This window comes from Salvelinus alpinus, chromosome 5, assembly GCF_045679555.1.
Source record: "Salvelinus alpinus chromosome 5, SLU_Salpinus.1, whole genome shotgun sequence".
Lineage (NCBI taxonomy): Eukaryota > Metazoa > Chordata > Actinopteri > Salmoniformes > Salmonidae > Salvelinus > Salvelinus alpinus.
The window spans coordinates 96,267,826-96,285,950 of NC_092090.1; the positions used below are offsets into that span (position 1 = coordinate 96,267,826).

At 41.9% G+C, this 18,125-nt stretch overlaps 2 protein-coding genes and 2 long non-coding RNA genes across 6 annotated transcripts in view; 2 read left to right on the forward strand and 2 right to left on the reverse strand.

Moving 5' to 3' along the window:
- Positions 1 to 93: 93 nt before the first annotated feature.
- Positions 94 to 8,273, reverse strand: LOC139577288 (uncharacterized). Its single transcript, XR_011675249.1, has 4 exons — positions 7,965 to 8,273; positions 6,191 to 6,237; positions 5,752 to 6,038; positions 94 to 167 (listed from the first exon to the last, which is right to left on the reverse strand). It is a non-coding gene; the product is annotated as an uncharacterized lncRNA (long non-coding RNA).
- On the forward strand, positions 2,074 to 4,073 carry LOC139575131 (golgin subfamily A member 6-like protein 22). The gene is made up of 2 exons (XM_071400134.1): positions 2,074 to 4,005; positions 4,068 to 4,073. Exons 1-2 carry the CDS (start codon positions 2,188 to 2,190, stop codon positions 4,071 to 4,073), a joined length of 1,824 nt encoding a protein of 607 aa, XP_071256235.1. The 5' UTR covers positions 2,074 to 2,187.
- Positions 8,274 to 8,485: 212 nt separating the features above from the next.
- Positions 8,486 to 17,414, reverse strand: LOC139577290 (uncharacterized). 2 transcript variants are annotated; one of them, XR_011675251.1, is made up of 3 exons: positions 17,171 to 17,414; positions 11,533 to 14,891; positions 8,486 to 10,570 (listed from the first exon to the last, which is right to left on the reverse strand). It is a non-coding gene; the product is annotated as an uncharacterized lncRNA (long non-coding RNA). The 2 variants fall into 2 exon arrangements; XR_011675250.1 differs by having other exon boundaries at positions 8,486 to 11,179.
- The window catches only part of LOC139577289 (AP-4 complex accessory subunit RUSC2-like), a 51,035-nt gene continuing 50,321 nt past the window's right edge, over positions 17,412 to 18,125 (forward strand). For both annotated transcript variants that reach the window (XM_071404289.1, XM_071404290.1), the window contains exon 1: positions 17,412 to 17,636. The gene's annotated coding sequence lies outside the window, so the exon portion shown is untranslated. The remainder of the gene's footprint in view (positions 17,637 to 18,125) is intronic.

Genomic DNA, 18,125 nt, shown 5'->3' on the forward strand with positions numbered 1-18,125 from the left:
ATCTAGTGACAGAAACATAGAAACACACATTGTTGCTGAACGAAGGCATCTCTTTATTTTCCAGAAATAAAACTTGTAGACCTTTCCTGCAGTCTCTGAGGACATGGACACCTCTTCTTCTTCTGGACGATCTCCGTCTCCTACTGGGACTGTCTTCTTACCCCCTCCTATCATGTGGAACAGTCTGTAAGTCATTCATCACATAACCTAGCTCTGGTCCAGGGCATTATGTGCGGCTTGCTGAAGGAAGGCTCAGTGTCTGCAAGCTGTACGTAACGCCCTGGACCAGAGCTACACATTACCCACCTCTGGCCATCATGGACAGTCAACTCATCACATTCACGTACTGTAAGTCACAGTTGAGTGAGTTGTGTGATTAAAGGCAGTTTAATTGATCAGAAGTTTAATTATTATTGTAATATTGTAGTAAATTGTCTGAGTTCACTTCCTAAATAATGTGTTGACATTCCTTTGCTCCCAGATACAAGCAGGCAGAGATGGAGGTTCAGTTCCTGAGGGAAGAGAAGAAGACCTGTACAGAGAAGGAAGCCCACATGCTTGAGTTGAGGGGGAAGGATCGAACCATCCGAAATCAGAAGAAGGAGATGGACAGACTTCAAGTGTGTCTCTGGGAGGAGGAAAAGAAGAAGAGGAATGGTGGAACGGAGAAGGACGAGATGATTGAACAACTACAGTCTGAGACAGACCATCTCAGAGCCCTTTTGAACGATGAAAGGAGGAGAAGAAGAGTAGAAAGGGGTATTATGAAAGAGTGGAAGGCTGAGATCCTGAGACTGAGGGAGGCAGAGAGCCAAAGGGAGGCAGAGAGCCAGAGGGAGGCAGAGAGACAGAGGGAAGCAGAGAGACAGAGGGAAGCAGAGAGAAATAGAGAAGCAGAGAGACAGAGGGAGGCAGAGAGACAGAGGGAGGCAGAGAGAGCCACAGAATGGGAGGTGAACCAGAGAAAAATGCAGGAGATCAACAGACTCAAACAACTGCTGGAGCTCCTGATGGTGGACCTACAACTGGCCCACGTAAGACATGTCATTGTTATTATTAAAAGGCAGTGTATATTCACCCGGCTGGAAATGAATGGCGGCAGACAGCTGTATGCTAACCCAATGTTAACTTTTATGCCTTTCCTAAACGTTAACCCTTACCTTAACCTCACTGAAACTATACCTAACCTTTACCATAACCCAACCCTAGGTCCTAAACCTAACCTTCATTTATCTCAACCCCTACGCCTTTCTTCTGCCGGTTGAATATCCACTTCCTTATTAACGTCATTACTGTTGTTGTTGTTGATAACTGTATCTGTGCAGGTTGTAAATAATTGCATTAGTGAAACATCATTTGTAGGAGTAATTTCTACAAGCATAAACATCAGATGCAACATTAAATTGCAACAGGAATTTCTCAAACCCCTAACTGAATGGGCAAGCTAGTTGTGTGTTTGTATTTGTACACATTTTGGACATAATTGATTCCATAAAATGTCTCATAATTTTTTCAAACCATGTCAATACATTAATTGACAATGAATTGTCCAGATGAATTGATCAAAATGACCCTGCTATTGATGTTGTCCAGTGTTTGATTCAATTACCTAGGTCTAAGTTGTATTTCTATGTATCATTCTCTGCAAATGCTTTGAAAGTATGTCTTAGTCATAGATTATCACTAATTTAACCTTTTAAATTTTAGCAAGAGATTGAGAGATTGAGGCTATGGCAGAAAGTCATGGAGGATCAGCGACCAAGACTGGCCTGGAACAACAAACCTATTGAGACAGAAAGAGAGAGGGAAAGAGATAAAGAAAGGGAGATGGAAAGGGAGAGAAAAGCAGAATTGGAAAGACAAGAAATGAAGAAGAAAGTGAAACAGGCAGAAGAAACGATAAAAGTGTTAGAACGAGAGATTGAGAGATTGAAAGAGACTGAAAAGGAAGTCATATTTGAAAGAGAAAGAGACATGCGTATTGCAGAGAATGAGAAAGTCAAACTGGTTAACGAAAAGGTGAAAGAGTTAGAGAGAGAGGTTGAGAGACTGAAAGAAGATATGACAACAAAAGAGACTCAATACAAAATCAAATTTGAAAGAGCGAAAGAAGTGTATAGAAGACAGAATGAGAGAGTGAAACAGGTTAACCAAAATGTACTAGTGTTAGACAGAGAGGTTGCGAGAATGAAAGAAGAGATTAGATTGAAAGACGAGACTGAACCAGAGAGAACATTTGATAGAGACAGAGACAGAGAATATGATTGGAGACGAAGTGAAGAGGAGACGAAAAATAGAGTGGAGAGAGAGACGGAGATGGAGACAGCCCTCATCAATGACAATAAGAAGTCTGATTTGGAGGAAGTCTTCAAGAAAATCAAGGAACAGCTGAAAGAATGTGAAAATATGGAAACAGACAAATATAAATGGAAACAGAACCAAATGGACATGGAGGAGAAGATGGAGGGTGAGAACAACAAACAGAAAGAGGTAGAAAGAAAGAGAATGGAGAAAATACCAAAACAGAGACAACAAGAAGATGAGAAGAAGAAGGAGATGGAGAGAGAAGAAGAAGAGGAGAGACGCAAACAGAAGCACATAGAGATGGAAGAGGAAGAAAGAGAGAGGGAGAAAGAGAGACAGAGACAGATCAAAAGGAAGAGAATGGAGAAGAGACAGAAAAATATGGAAAGAGAAGAAGAGAGACAGCGAGAAATTGAAAGAGAGCATGAAGAAGAAAGATGTAAACAGAAGCAAAAAGAGATGGAAGAGGAAGAACGAGAAGAAGAGAGACAGAGAGAGATCAAAAGGAAGAGAATGGAGAAGAGACAGAAAAATATGGAAAGAGAAGAAGAGAGACAGCGAGAGATTGAAAGAGAGAATGAAGAAGAAAGATGTAAACAAAAGAACATAGAGATGGAAGAGGAAGAACGTGAGAGGGAGAAAGAGAGACAGAGAGAGATTGAAAGAGAGTATGAAGAAGAAATATGTCAACAGAAGCAAATAGAGATGGAAGAGGAAGAACGAGAGAGGGAGAAAGAGAGACAGAGAGAGATCAAAAGAAAGAGAATGGAGAAGAGACAGAAAAATATGGAAAGAGAAGAAGAGAGCGGGAGAGAGATTGAAAGAGAGCATGAAGAAGAAATATGTAAACAGAAGCAAATAGAGATGGAAGAGGAAGAAAGAGAAGAAGAGAGACAGAGAGAGATTGAAAGAGAGCATGAAGAAGAAAGATGTAAACAGAAGCAAATAGAGATGGAAGAGGAAGAACGAGAAGAAGAGAGACAGAGAGAGATTGAAAGAGAGCATGAAGAAGAACGATGTAAACTGAAGAAAATAGAGATGGAAGAGGAAGAACGAGAGAGGGAGAAAGAGAGACAGAGAGAGATCAAAAGGAAGAGAATGGAGAAGAGACAAAAAAATATGGAAAGCGAACAGGAGAGACAGAGAGAGATTGAAAGAGAGAATGAAGAAGAAATATGTAAACAGAAGCAAATAGAGATGGAAGAGGAAGAAAGAGAAGAAGAGAGACAGAGAGAGATGGGAGAGAAAGAGAGACGACAACAACAAGAGGAGAGAAAAAGAACGTTTGAGAGATATCAAGAAGAAGAAGATATATTGAAACAGAAGCAAATTGACATGGAGAAGGAGGGAAGAGAGAAGGAGAACAAGAGACAGAGAGAGATAGAAGAGATACACAGAGGACAACAACAAGAGGAGAGACAGAAACAAATGGAGAAGGAGAAAGAAAGGGAGAAAGACAATGAGAATCAGAGAGAGATGGAATTAAAAGATCAGCAACAGAAAGAGATGGAGAAAGAAAAGATGATTATGAGAGAGAGGGAGGAAGCAGGAAGAAGAAAGGAGGGGCAGAAAAATATTTTGGGGGAAATTGAGGGACAGAATGAACTGGAGATAGAACAGGAGAGAGAGATGGAAGACAAGCATGAAGTGATTAAGGAAGCAGAGGAAGAGTACAGGGAAAGAGAAGAGAGAGGAAAGGAAGTAAGCATGAAGAAACATGGAGTAGTTAATGTTAAAGCAAAAGCACGGGAAGTCTTCAATAGGCGTAAAGAGAGAAGGTTAGAAGTGTTGAAGGGGGAACGAGAACACATAGAAAGAGGACAACAAATCAGGAGGGAGAAGGAGGAAAGACGGCTGGAGATGGAAAGAAAACAGGAGAGGGCAAGACAACAAGAGGAGCAGGATAAAAAACAAGAGATTGAAATTGCTAGACAGAAAGAAATGTTCAGACTAAGAGAGGAGGAGAGACAGAGAGAGGAAGAGAGAGAGGAGGAGAGAAAGAGAGCCATTGAAGGCCATTTAGCTTTAATCAGAGAGAGAGAGATAATAGAGGCAAACAGAAGAGAGGAGATGGTGGAAGAGGAAAGAAGGGAGATCCTTGAAAAGCACAAGAGGGGTGACTTAGAGGAGGAGGAGGAAAAGGAAGAAGACAAGGAGGACATTCTCCCACCTGATAAAAGTATCCGAAGGAGAGCTGTGGGCTGGGTAAATAAGAAGTGGGAGAAGAGGAACCTCCAGAAGATCGAGAGAACGTATCAGAGAGAAGCTGAGGAGGGCTATAAGATCGTCAACAAAGGTAAGACCTGTTTTCCCTCTGCTTATGACATCATCCTCTTTAGTCTCCTCTACACACATCAGTTACACACCAGTCATCATGTTGCATCATTGTTTCAATATAAAACTACTGTCTAAAATGGTCACGCTGATCTGTTATCAACTTAAATGTAATGTACACAGGGAATTTAGAATGGAAAACCCAACTGGATCTCAATGATCCTGGTGTAAAGTAGTGCATCATAGCCTTTTGGGGCCCTAAGAAACATTTTGTTCAGGTTTTTGACTACATTTCCTCCAAATCTACACTTTGCAATGAGGCGTAGAGAACATGTTGCAGTTTTTAAACCAGTTTGCTGCAATTCTACACATTTTCCCATGGGGTGGAGAGAAGAATTAGCAGATTTAAACCTAATTTCCTTCAATTCTACACATTTTCCCATGGGGTGGAGAGAAGAATTAGCAGTTTTAAACCTAATTTCCTTCAATTCTACACATTTTGCCATGTGGTTGAAAGAAAATGTTGGCCCTTTTGAATCTATTTCCTTCAATTCTACACATTTTGCCATGACTTATGGCATGTTAAGATAATATCTGAATGAAAGTGACTAACAAAATCAATGGGGGCTCACTGTAGGTCAAGGCCCCTGGGTAATTCGACCCAAAACGTTTTTTAGGGGGGGTCGGGGCACCCCTAGTTGCCATGGGACCCTAAGCAATCGCATATGCCTAGGGCCGGCCCTGGCACTATACAAAGAATAGGTGCCATTTGGGACTCATGTTAAACTTAGGGTCAGGTCAATTCGGGATGGGAATTATTTCACTTTATGGACAAATTCCATGCCTTGCTCAAATGAGAAGAGTAAAGAATCATTGAGATCCAACTGGCTTTTCTATTCCTAATTCCCTGTCCATTACATTTAAGTTGATTCCAGATCCACTAAGTTGAATGTGAACTCTACTTCTTCTCCCCTACCAGCCATCCCTGGACCCATAATGCTAACCATGACCCGGGCAGAGAGAGAGAGGGAGAAGAGGAAGGAGCTTTTGAAGGCTGAGGAGAGAAGGAAGAAGATGGAGGATTTCAATAAGCAGTGGAGAGATCAGTCCCTGCTTAAAAAACAAACTCATCAGAAACTGATGGAGGAGAGGGAGAGGATGAAGGAAAAGTACCTGGAGCAGATGAATCTGGAGGCTGATGCTCAAATCAACACCCGGTGTCTAACCACCCAACACAGCCACGATTATCTGGAGACAACACAGCCCACTGGATCTGGAGATGGCCACCAGGAAAGGCCAAGGAGGCAACAGGCATGGGCAGAGAACCAGGAGGGGAGTTCAGAGAACCAGCAGGAGTGGCCAGAGAACCAACAGGGGGTGCCAGACAGCCAGCAGCTAGAAGCTCCAGAAGAGGCTGAAACATCAGAGCCAACCTCCAAGAACAAGAAAAGGCCAGGCATCTGGAAGAGAATTAAGATGGGGTAAAGAATGTTTAAACATCTATTCATGTTTTACACTGTTAATATATATGTTGTCACTTTAAAAAGTGACATTATCTAAATGTGAGGGTTTAGTGTACATGCAACACACATGTAAATATATAGATACTTACCTGTCTCTGATGTCTTACAGCATTCCTGACGTGCTGTCTGCCTAGAGCTGGAACTCGAAGAAGCCACAGTTCCACTGAGGTTACGTTGGTCATTAAAAGTGTCGCCCAATAATTCCTCCTCCTCTTTAAGTCATCAAGCCACATTTCCTCCACAAAACATTATCGTCTCCTCAAGCCAGCAAGTATCCTCTTTATCAGGCAACAAACCATCGAAGGTCAGTGACCCTCCTCCCCAGAGCAGAGGTTCTCATCTTTATCCTAATTAAATTCATCTCTGCTCACCACCTCTACTGTCCTAGAAAATATCCCCAAATGGACATGGTTTAAACAGAAGTCCTCCCCTCAGACCAGTGGCTCCACAAACCAGAGTTTCTCATCTTTATTCAAGTTGAACGCAACTCTGATCATTTCCACCACCTCACCTGTTAAGGGGAGGTGCTGAAAAGGAGGTCTGGGAGGAGGTCTGCAGGTATCCTGGACCGGACCGGTAGCAGCTAAGTTGCTGGCTCCATCCCCAGGCAGAGCTGCTCAAGTCAGGCCAGTGATTTTTGACGATGTAATTTTTGTTATTAAAGTTTTACGTTTTAATAAAAGCATTTATTAAAAAAGCAATATTGTTGTTACGGTGTGGATTGTTTTGTTATTTATTAGAATTGAAACATCCAGTAGTCATGGTAGATGTTAGACTTTCAATGAGACACCTAACATTCCATCAGTTTGCTACAATGTGTGACATGTTATATTAGAGAGGAGTCCTCTATACACATCTATTTTAGACCATAGGAGAAATATCAGATTGAAATAGCTTCTCTAAGAATCTGAGGAGAGAGCAACAGTAGACGCATCGTTAGCTCTCCCACCTCCAGTTCAGTACTTGGGTCATTCCACCAGTTGAGTACCTTTTGGGGAGTGTAACTTTTATTTCACCTAATTCTAACATTCTGTCATAAAGAGCACATGTTCAACTTAATAAAACACATGTTTTCCCATCTCAAAAGTTAAAAATACATACTATAGCAAGTGCCTATTAAGTGCCAAATAAAGTGACAGGGTTGACTGTAACAGAGTTGACTATTTCATTTAGAATCAACCATAGATCCCCATGTGACAGGGGGAATGGAATGCAAGCTTACCAAACAAATGTAAATTGTTTCAACATTTCTAGACTGTCTATCTATAGGTAACAGGGTTGATGTGTTATAGTTCACCCACCCAGTGGTGATTGCAGCATGTACATCTTGGTGGGGAAAACTCCCCCAAAATGTTTTAGATGAATGCCAGCAAAGCCACTACACAACACAACACTAAACAATACATTAATTGCACTATAACTTTGACAAACGGTGCCCACAAACTGTTAGGGTCGACATAAAGCTGTCCCAACAGCAGAGCTTTCTTTTCAGCACCAAGGAGTGAATCCTTTTTAAAAAACATAGCTGATATGGCTGACTTGCTTAAACAAATGTGGTTTCTACTGACACTTGAGGGGACAACGAGTGGATAACAGGCAATCCATCATTTTGATTAAGACATTAATGAGAGAGCTAGGATGGACGTAGTCAATATATATAGTCTACATGTGCACCACCAAGTCAGAGCAGTAGGCTAAGTTATGAGAGGGGAAAGGCACAAAATTATTAGGGTGAGACACATGGGCTACTAACAGCTTACTACACAACATACACTTAGTATTACTTTCTTAGCTACAGTATACATATCTCCCTGGCATATTACATCATTTATAGAGCAGCATTCAAGACATTTTTGGACTCACCTTGTTGTGCTGTGCTCTCTTGAACAGGAAGGTGTAGTGGCGGTTTGGCATCAAAATTTGTCATCAAAGTCTGTCATTCTCTGAATTGACTTTACCTGAAAAATGCTTCCCTAAAACTTCAGTAGCTTCCACCTCATATTACTTTTATGAATACAACAAACTGATATTGGTTCACGGACCTCTTCCCTCCAATGCACGGTAAATACGTTTGGACTTTTGAACATTACAAATTAAGTCAAATTGAAAACAGTATTGGTATTGTTGAATTAGGTTTTCATAATAGCAAGCTAGGACTGATGGTTTGGTTATCTAAACTAGCAAGTATGTTTGTTTGGTTACCAAGGCAACTACTGTAGCTATCTAGTAAACTTGCTAGCTACTTCAGTGGATGTTGAACACATTTCTACCGGCAAATGAACACATTTCTACCGGCAAATGAACACATGTGTTAAATTATAGCCATGGTATTGTAATGACCTGACTAGATCATAAATGAACAATTGTCCAGACAGAGGTTTGAGTTTGCGAATTGACGGTTTATTAAACCAACTTTACACAGGCTACTGTTTGGCCGTAGCCCACGCCAAATAAATGACAGATAACCCACAAGCCAATCGTGACCTTCTCTTGGGAAGCCCAGACGTAAGAGGGAGAACAAAGGCGAAACCTGGTCTTAACTTCCAATGCTCCATCCCCCTGCCCAACCCCCTCCACGACACTCCGCCAACCGCCACGATGCCCGGCATCAGAACATTCCAGGCATTCCCGTGATTGGCAGATAGCAGTTTGATTGGCATGTCGGACCCCGCGAACACTGGGTACTGGTCAGTACAACACAACCACCTACTTGCCTAACACATAACACACAGCTGTCTGTGCGGGTCGCTACTGTATTAAAGGGATAATCAACTCAGGGCTTCATGGGTTCTCTGGAAAATAATACAAGTCCATGGAAGGTCAGTTCATAGAACTCATAGTCCCTCGTTGATTATCCCTTACATAACTTTATGAGCTGGATTTGCCTTTCTTTGCAACAGTGGAAGCTGCTGAGGAGGCGGTGACTCATAATAATGGTTGGAATGGAGTCAATGGAGTGGTATCAACCACATCAAAGATGGGGTTTCCATGTGTTTGAGACCACTCAATTGACTTCATTCCAGACATTATTATGAGCTGTCCTCCCCTCATCAGCCTCCACTGCTTTGCAATTAGTTTGTTCGTTTTCAGTTGTTAGCATTTAGCTAACAGCGTCTATGTGAATTTGGTATCAGTTTGTGCTAATTTGTTAGCATTCTAGTAATAGATGCCCATAGGTTTTTCTTGTGATTTTTGGCACCGCTCATGTGCTATGCCGGTAATACTGTAAATCCCGGTATGAGAGAAGGATGGTATGACAATATGAAAATCTGGATATCGCCCAAGCCTAATCACCACACCTACCACACCTAGCTACCACAACTACCACACCTACTTATCCCAACTACCATATCTATCTTCCACGTACCACAACTACTACACCAACCTACCTCCACTACCACACCTACCATCACCACACCTACAAAACCTACCATCACCAAAACTACTTAACACAACTACCATCACCACACCTACAAAACCTACCATCACCAAACCTACTTAACACAACTACCACACCTACCTACCAAAACTACCACACCTACCTACCACAACTACCACATCGACCTACCACAACTATCACACCTACCATCAACACACCTACAATCCACAAATACCACACCTACCACAACTATCACATCTACTATCACCAAACCTACCACAGCTACCATCACCACACCTACAACACCTACCATCCCTACCATCACCAATCAATCAATCAATCAATTTTATATAGCCCTTCGTACATCAGCTAATATCTCGAAGTGCTGTACAGACACCCAGCCTAAAACCCCAAACAGCTAGTAATGCAGGTGTAGAAGCACGGTGGCTAGGAAAAACTCCCTAGAAAGGCCAAAACCTAGGAAGAAACCTAGAGAGGAACCAGGCTATGAGGGGTGGCCAGTCCTCTTCTGGCTGTGCCGGGTGGAGATTATAACAGAACTATGCCAAGATGTTCAAAAATGTTCATAAGTGACAAGCATGGTCAAATAATAATCATGAATAATTTTCAGTTGGCTTTTCATAGCCGATCATCAAGAGTTGAAAAACAACAGGTCTGGGACAGGTGGCGGTTCCATAACCGCAGGCAGAACAGCTGAAACTGGAATAGCAGCAAGGCCAGGCGGACTGGGGACAGCAAGGAGTCACCACGGGCGGCAGTCCCGACGCATGGTCCTAGGGCCCAGGTCCTCCGAGAGAAAGAAAGAGAGAAGGAGAAAATTAGAGAGAGCCAAGATTTTCAAAATTTCCATAAATGACAAGCATGGTCAAATAATAATCAGGAATAAATCTCAGTTGGCTTTTCATAGCCGATCATTAAGAGTTGAAAACAGCAGGTCTGGGACAGGTAGGGGTTCCATAACCGCAGGCAGAACAGTTGAAACTGGAATAGCAGCAAGGCCAGGCGGACTGGGGACAGCAAGGAGTCACCACGGCCGGTAGTCCCGACGTATGGTCCTAGGGCTCAGGTCCTCCGAGAGAAAGAAAGAGAGAAGGAGAAAATTAGAGAGAGCCAAGATTTTCAAAATGTTCATAAATGACAAGCATGGTCAAATAATAATCAGGAATAAATCTCAGTTGGCTTTTCATCACCACACCTACAACACCTACCATCCCTACCACCACCACACCTACAACACCTACCATCCCTACCACCACCACACCTACCACACCTAACATTGTAAATGTGGATGGGTATGCTGCTTCATTCAATGATTACGGTATTGTAGAAGGTAGATACAGGAGTAACCTATAGTCTACAATAATATCTTCATTGAATGTGCTATAGTATCATTTATTTAAATGATGAATGAAATTGTAAATAGGCTACTTCATTCAGTGAATACTGGATGTCTTTCTATCTCTGGGAGTATGTTAATGAAGGCTTTTCAGCTGTTGAACTATGGCAATGTCGAACTAATTTCTAAATCTTTCTTTCTTTTATTCAACAAGTGATGAGCCAGAGCAACCAATCAATGTCACTGCAGCTGTTCTACCCACCACCCCCATGCACTTCTCCCTCCACAAGCAACCTCATCCTCTTCTCCTGTTCAACTAATGTCCCGCCACACTAGGAAGGACTGTACATACAGTTGAAGTCGTAAGTTTACATACACTTAGGTTGGAGTCATTAAAACGCGTTTTTCAACCACTCCACAAATGTATTGTTAACAAACTATAGTTTTGGCAAGTCGGTTAGGACATCTACTTTGTGCATGACAAGTCATTTTTCCAACAATTGTTTTCAAACAGATTATTTCACTGTATCAAAATTCCAGGGGGTCAGAAGTTTACATACACTAATTTGAATGTGCCTTTAAACAGCTTGGAAAATTCCAGAAAATTATGTCATGGCTTTAGAAGCTTCTGATAGGATAATTATCATAATTTGAGTCAATTGGAGGTGTACCTATGGATGTATTTCAAGGCCTACCTTCAAACTCAGTGCCTCTTTGCTTGACATCATGGGAAAATCAAAAGAAATCAGCCAAAAAATGGTACACCTCCCCAAGTCCGGTTCATCATTGGGAGACATTTCCAAACACCTGAAGGTACCACGTTCATCTGTACAAACAATAGTACGCAAGTATAAACACCATGGGACCACGCAGCCGTCATACCGGTCATGAAGGAGACGCGTTCTGTCTCCTAGAGATGACCGTACTTTGGTGTGCAAAAAGTGCAAATGAATCCCAGAACAACAGCAAAGGACCTTGTGAAGTAGCTGGAGGAAACAGGTACAAAAATATCTATATCCACAGTAAAACGAGTCCTATATCGACATAACCTGAAAGGCCACTCAGCAAGGAAGAAGCCACTGCTCTAAAACCGCCATGAAAAGCCAGACTACGGTTTGCAACTGCACATGGGGACAAAGATCAAACTTTTTGGAGAAATGTCCTCTGGTCTGATGAAACAAAAATAGAACTGTTTGGCAATAATGACCATCGCTATGTTTGGAGGAAAAAGGGGGAGGCTTGCAAGCCGAAGAACACCATCCCAACCGTGAAGCAGAGGGGTGGCAGCATTATGTTGTGGGGGTGCTTTTCTGCAGGAGGAACTGGTGCACTTCCCAAAATAGATGGCTTCATGAGGATGGGAAATTATGTGGATATATTGAAGCTAAATCTCAAGACATTAGTCAGGCAGTGAAAGCTTGGTCGCAAATGGGTCTTTCAAATGGACAATGACCCCAAGCATACTTCCAAAGTTGTGGCTAAGTGGCTTAAGGACAACAAAGTCAAGGTATTGGAGTGGCCATCACAAAGCCCTGACCTCAATCCAATAGAAAATTTGTGGGCAGAACTGAAAAAGCGTGTGCGAGCATGGAGGCCTACAAACCTGACTCAGTTACACCAGCTCTGTCAGGAGGAATGGGACAAAATTCACCCAACTTATTGTGGGAAGCTTGTGGAAGGCTACCTGAAACGTATGACCCAAGTTAAACAATTTAAAGGCAATGCTACCAAATACTAATTGAGTATATGTAAACTTCTGACCCACTGGGAATGTGATGAAAGAAATCAAAGCTGAAATAAATAATTCTCTCTACTATTATTCTGACATTTCACATTCTTAAAATAAAGTGTTGACTCCAACTGACCTAAGACAGGGAATTTTTACTGAGATTAAATGTCAGGAATTGTGAAAAACTGAGTTTAAATGTATTTGGCTAAGGTATATGTAAACTTCCGACTTCAACTGTATGTCTTAAAAAAACATAACGTTAACCTAATATGAGGTTTGTGCAGTAGGCCTAATATATTTTCACATCATATTGGCTATATGCCTTGCTTGACAAAATTGTTCTCAGAACGTACATTTCAAAACTCAAGCTTTAAAAAAAATAAATCTGTTGGTGTAGAACAGCTGAGCATCAATTTAAATAGCCTTATTTTTTTACTAAACTGATGGTACATATATTTTCAGAAAGTATTCAGACCCCTTAACTTTTCCCACATTTAATTTAACATGTATTTATTTCTCATCAATATACACACAATGACAAAACAAACAGGTTTATAAAGTTTTGCTAATTTTTGTACAAAGAAAATGTATAATTACATTTACATAGGTTTTCAGACTCATTACTCAGTACTTTGTTGACGCACCTTTGGCAGTAATTACAGCCTTGAGTCTTCTTGGGTATGACGCTACAAGCTTGGCACACCTGTATTTGGGGAGTTTCTCCCATTCTTCTCTGCAGATCCTCTCACGCTCTGTCAGGTTGGATGGGGAGCGTTGCTGCACAGCTATGTTCAGGTCTCTCCAGAGATGTGCCATTCGGTTCAAGTCCTGGCTCTTGCTGGGCCACTCAAGGACATTCAGAGACTTGTCCCGAAGCCACTCCTGCGCTGTTATGGCTGTGTGCTTACGGTTGTTGTCCTGTTGAAAGGTGAACCTTCGCCCCAGTCTGAGTTCTTAAGCGCTCTGGAGCAGGTTTTCATCAATAATCTCTCTGTACATTGCTCAGTCTTGGTGGTTCTCAAACTTCTTCCACTCAAGAATGATGGAGGCCACTGTGTTCTAGGGGACCTTCAATGCTGCAGATTTTTTTTGTACCCTTCCCCAGATCTGTGCCTCGACACAATCCTGTCTTGGAGCTCTACAGACAATTCCTTTGACCTCATGGCTTGGTTTTTGCTCTGACATACACTGTCAACTGTGGGACCTTATATAGACAGGTGTGTGCCTTTCCAAATCATGTCCAATCAATTGAATGTACTACAGGTGGACTCCAATCAAGGATGATCAATGGATGATCAATGGAAACAGGATGCACCTGAGCTCAATTTCGAGTCTCATAGCATAGGTTCAGATTACTTTTTTAAATAAGGTATTTAAGTTCTGTATTTTTAATACATTTGCAAAAATGCAAAAAAATTAGATTATAGGAGATTTTTTATTTATTTAAACCATTTTAGAGTAAGTCTGTAACTAAGTGTGGAAAAAGGTCAAGTGGTGTGAATACTCTCAGAAGGCACTGTGCATATGATGGGCATGGTGTTTTCAAGACAACTGAGAACTACAAAACAAAAAAGTAAAATCATGACGTCAGTGATCTTCTGGTCGGAAAGTTTGGAGCTCCAGATAGATACTCAAGTGTCCGACTTGGAATTCTGATTTGGATGACCGTTCAGAAGATTTCTCTCAGTCGGATCTCGTTTTTTCCCAAGTTCCCAGTTGTCTTGAATGCACTGGAGTCGGAGACTTCAGACCTCCGAGTTGCTATCTCTAGTCAGTCTCAAAGGAGGGAGAGAGAGAGCATGAGAGGGTTCACCTTCCCTGGCCCCTGCTCTCTCTCCCTCCATTCCTCCAGTGAGACTGACTAGAGAGAGGGGACACAGTCTTCCACCTGATGGCGAAACTCGAATCGAACTGCATCTGCCTCATGCACAAATTCATGTTCTTCCTATGACCCAGAGAAAGTTAAATATTCCTTCCTGATGGGCCGGTGAAGGTAGGAGGTAGGAAACAACTCCTCCACTTCGCTGATCCTCAACACTGGGGCACCACAACAGTGCGTGCTCAGCCCCCTCCAGTTCTCGCTGTTCACCCATGACTGTGTGGACATGCATGTCTCCAACTCAATCATCAAGTTTGCATATGACACAACAGTAGTAGGCTTGATTACCAACAACGATGAGACAGCCTACAGGGAGGAGGTGAGGGCTCTAGGAGTGTGGTGTCAGGAAAATAACCTCTCACTCAACGTCAACAAAACAAAGGAGATGATCATGGACTTCAGGAAACAGCAGAGGGAGCACCCCCCTATCCACATCGACGGGACAGCTGTGGAGAAGGTGGAAAGTTTTAAGTTCCTCAGCGTACACATCACTGACAAACTAAAATGGTCCACAGACAGTGTGGTGAAGAAGGCGCAACAGCGCCTCTTCAACCTCAGGAGGCTGAATAAATTTGCATTGTCACCTAAAACCTGTTGGGCTGTATCCTGTCGTGCTGTATGGTACGGCAACTGCACCGCCCACAACCGCAGGGCTCTCCAGAGGGTGGTGCGGTCTGCACAACGCATCACGCATCACTTGCTGCACAACGCATCACTGGGGGCAAACTACCTGCCCTCCAGGACACCTACACCACCCGATGTCACAGGAAGGCCAAAAAGATCATCAAGGACAACAACCACCCAAGCCACTGCCTGTTCACCCCGCTATCATCCAGAAGGCGAGGTCAGTACAGCTGCATCAAAGCTGGGACCGAGAGACTGAAAAACAGCTTCTATCTCAAGGCCATCAGACTGTTAAATAGCCATCACTAGCACATTAGAGGCTGCTGCCTATAGATGTAGCGTGGTTCGTTCTGCGTTGTGTACTTTTAATTAGGACGCTGCCACAACTGACAGTCTGCTAGTTGAAATCTTTTTATTTGCCCTGCACATGAAGAGACAACACACATTATGTTAACCCTTGGCGCAGTCACAGCTCTCAGGCACCTTGCTAGACGAAAGTCAGGCAAAAGAGAACAATAAGGGGGTACGGAAATACAGATAACCCGTGATGGGCCAAACCAAAATATACAAAACTTTTACAATCACATGTATGTACAATATTGATATGAAAAAGTGTTTGTACACCAAATAAAAACATTAGCTATGCAGCTGTAATTAAATAAAAAAATACACTGAATTATTATTATTATTATCAAATTATTAACATCCCCTCTTGACCTGGCCTATTTGAATTAGTCCTTGTGTGCAACTTGGTGCGTAATCTAGGGGAACAACATCACACTGCTACATAGACACAGACTTGAAATCATTGGCCACTTTAATAAATGGAACACTAGACACTTTAATAATGTTTACATAACTTGCATACTCATCTCATATGTATATATATATATATATACTCATCTCATATGTATATATATATATATATATATATATATATATATACTGTCATCTATACTTTTCTACTGTATCTTAGTCTATGCTGCTCTGACATTTCTCGTTCATATATTTATATATTCTTAATTCCATTATTTTACTTAGATTTGTGTGTATTGGGTATTTGTTGTGAAATTGTTGGATATTACTTGTTAGATATTGCTGCACTGTCGGGAACTAGAAGCACAAGCATTTCGCTACACCCAAAATAACATCTGCTAAACACGTGTATGTGACCAATAAAATATGATTTGATTTGATATTAAAACTCACACGACGAGCTGCTAATAACAATAAAAACGCAGCGTTATCGATACACTTGGCTACTCATTCATTGCAGCGCCAGTGGAAGTAGAGAGAAACATGTTTATTTTGTGTAATAGTGTTGAATAAAAACAGTGTTGACAGTAATGAATAAAATAAAAGTGTAAAAAGTTATTAAATCTCACGTAGACTAGTATCAATATTTGTAGGCTAGTATCAATCTTTATAGGCTAGTATCAATCTTTATGGGCTAGTATCAATCTTTGTAGGCTAGTATCAATCTTTGCTGTGGCTCTATCTTTGTAGGCTAGTATCAATCTTTGCTGTGGCCGGGGTCGTGGAAGATGTAGGTAGGCACGGTGATTTGATCTATCGGATTGACCAGGGCCGTAGGCACACTCGATTTACCAACAGATCTCCCGGTCCCACGGATAAACGGAGTTTGTATTTTCCGACAAATTAAATGCTTCAACATGGGAACACTTCGCATACCCGGTGCGCAGGGCTTCTGAATCAAGTGCACCTACCGTCAACAGCGCAACACGAATAATTAAAAAAAAAGGGAGCGCAAGCCTTTATCGATTGCTTTTCTACATAAATTGGTGATCGACTAGGAATGAGATCGTCTGGTACTGTAGCTGACCACTGGGTTAGACTATAGGGAGTGTGTCCACTCTGGTATTGGCATGTGCGCTCTAGCCTACAAAGATAGAGCCTACACAATTTACGGGTTTTTGGCTAGAGCGCATTTATAGCCTACATGATGAGATTACATGACGATATTTAAACTGCAGCCAAGTATCGATGGTAATTAATGGTAATTATATCAACATTTGTGAATACAAGCGTTTCCACCTACATTTCACGCATAATTAATTTTACCGACACAAAAATAGCTCACCTTGTCTATTTGGAAAGTTTACCGAAAAATGTTCTGTTTCCATCAGGCCTGTCATTAAAATGTTTTGTCCGACATACCTAACTCGCATAAAATGGTTGGATGGAAACCGGGTTAGTGTCGTAGAAGAAATCGCCCACGGTTGACCCCCACCTAACTGCGGGTCGCCCAAAAGTGGGTAGCTAACCTCCAGAACGGTTGAGGTATTTTACTTGATCCTCCCGGTATTGGACCTGACCGAATCCCTATGAGAGTGGGCTGAGCTGAATCGGGGTTGACGTAAGAACGTACTGTAGGTCCAGCCCTGTTATGCGCTGCTGCTGCGTTGTCGAGCGCTGGACGCGAGCAAAAAAAACAAACATATTCCAAGCGTCAAGGATTAGGCCTATTATTCGCGTGATTATTGACAACAAAGGACAATGTGGATACTATTGACACGATAATAACATCGTTGACAACCTGCTTAAACGTAAGTATAGTCGTCTTGTGTCTTTCTAGTAGAAGGCTGTGATATAATGGTAAGACGGGGAGAGAGGGAGAAGCAATGCAGCATTGCTCGGACAGCATCACATCGGAACCTGGAAAATCACGCCGTAGCAGCATAACGGTAAAGGAACAGCAAAAACCGGTCTTGCAACAAAAAATGTCGTTATTGATAATAGGCCTAGATCGTTTCGGATGCATTTCAGATTACAGTAGCCAGTAGCGGATCTTAGTCTGTAGCCTAACCTTTCTGTGAAGGAATCATACGTTGCCATGAAACGGGCCTCGATCTGCTCTAAACCTTTACAAAATTGTCTCCAACAATAGTCGTTTCGATCTTGGTGTTGGTACTGAATTCTCCATGTGGTCTATATTAAAGGGCACTTCATTGAATATAACAGGCTTTTTGAAAATGAAATATTGTTGCACAATTTCTACTTAAAATATCAAAGGGACGCAAAAGGGAATCATTTCG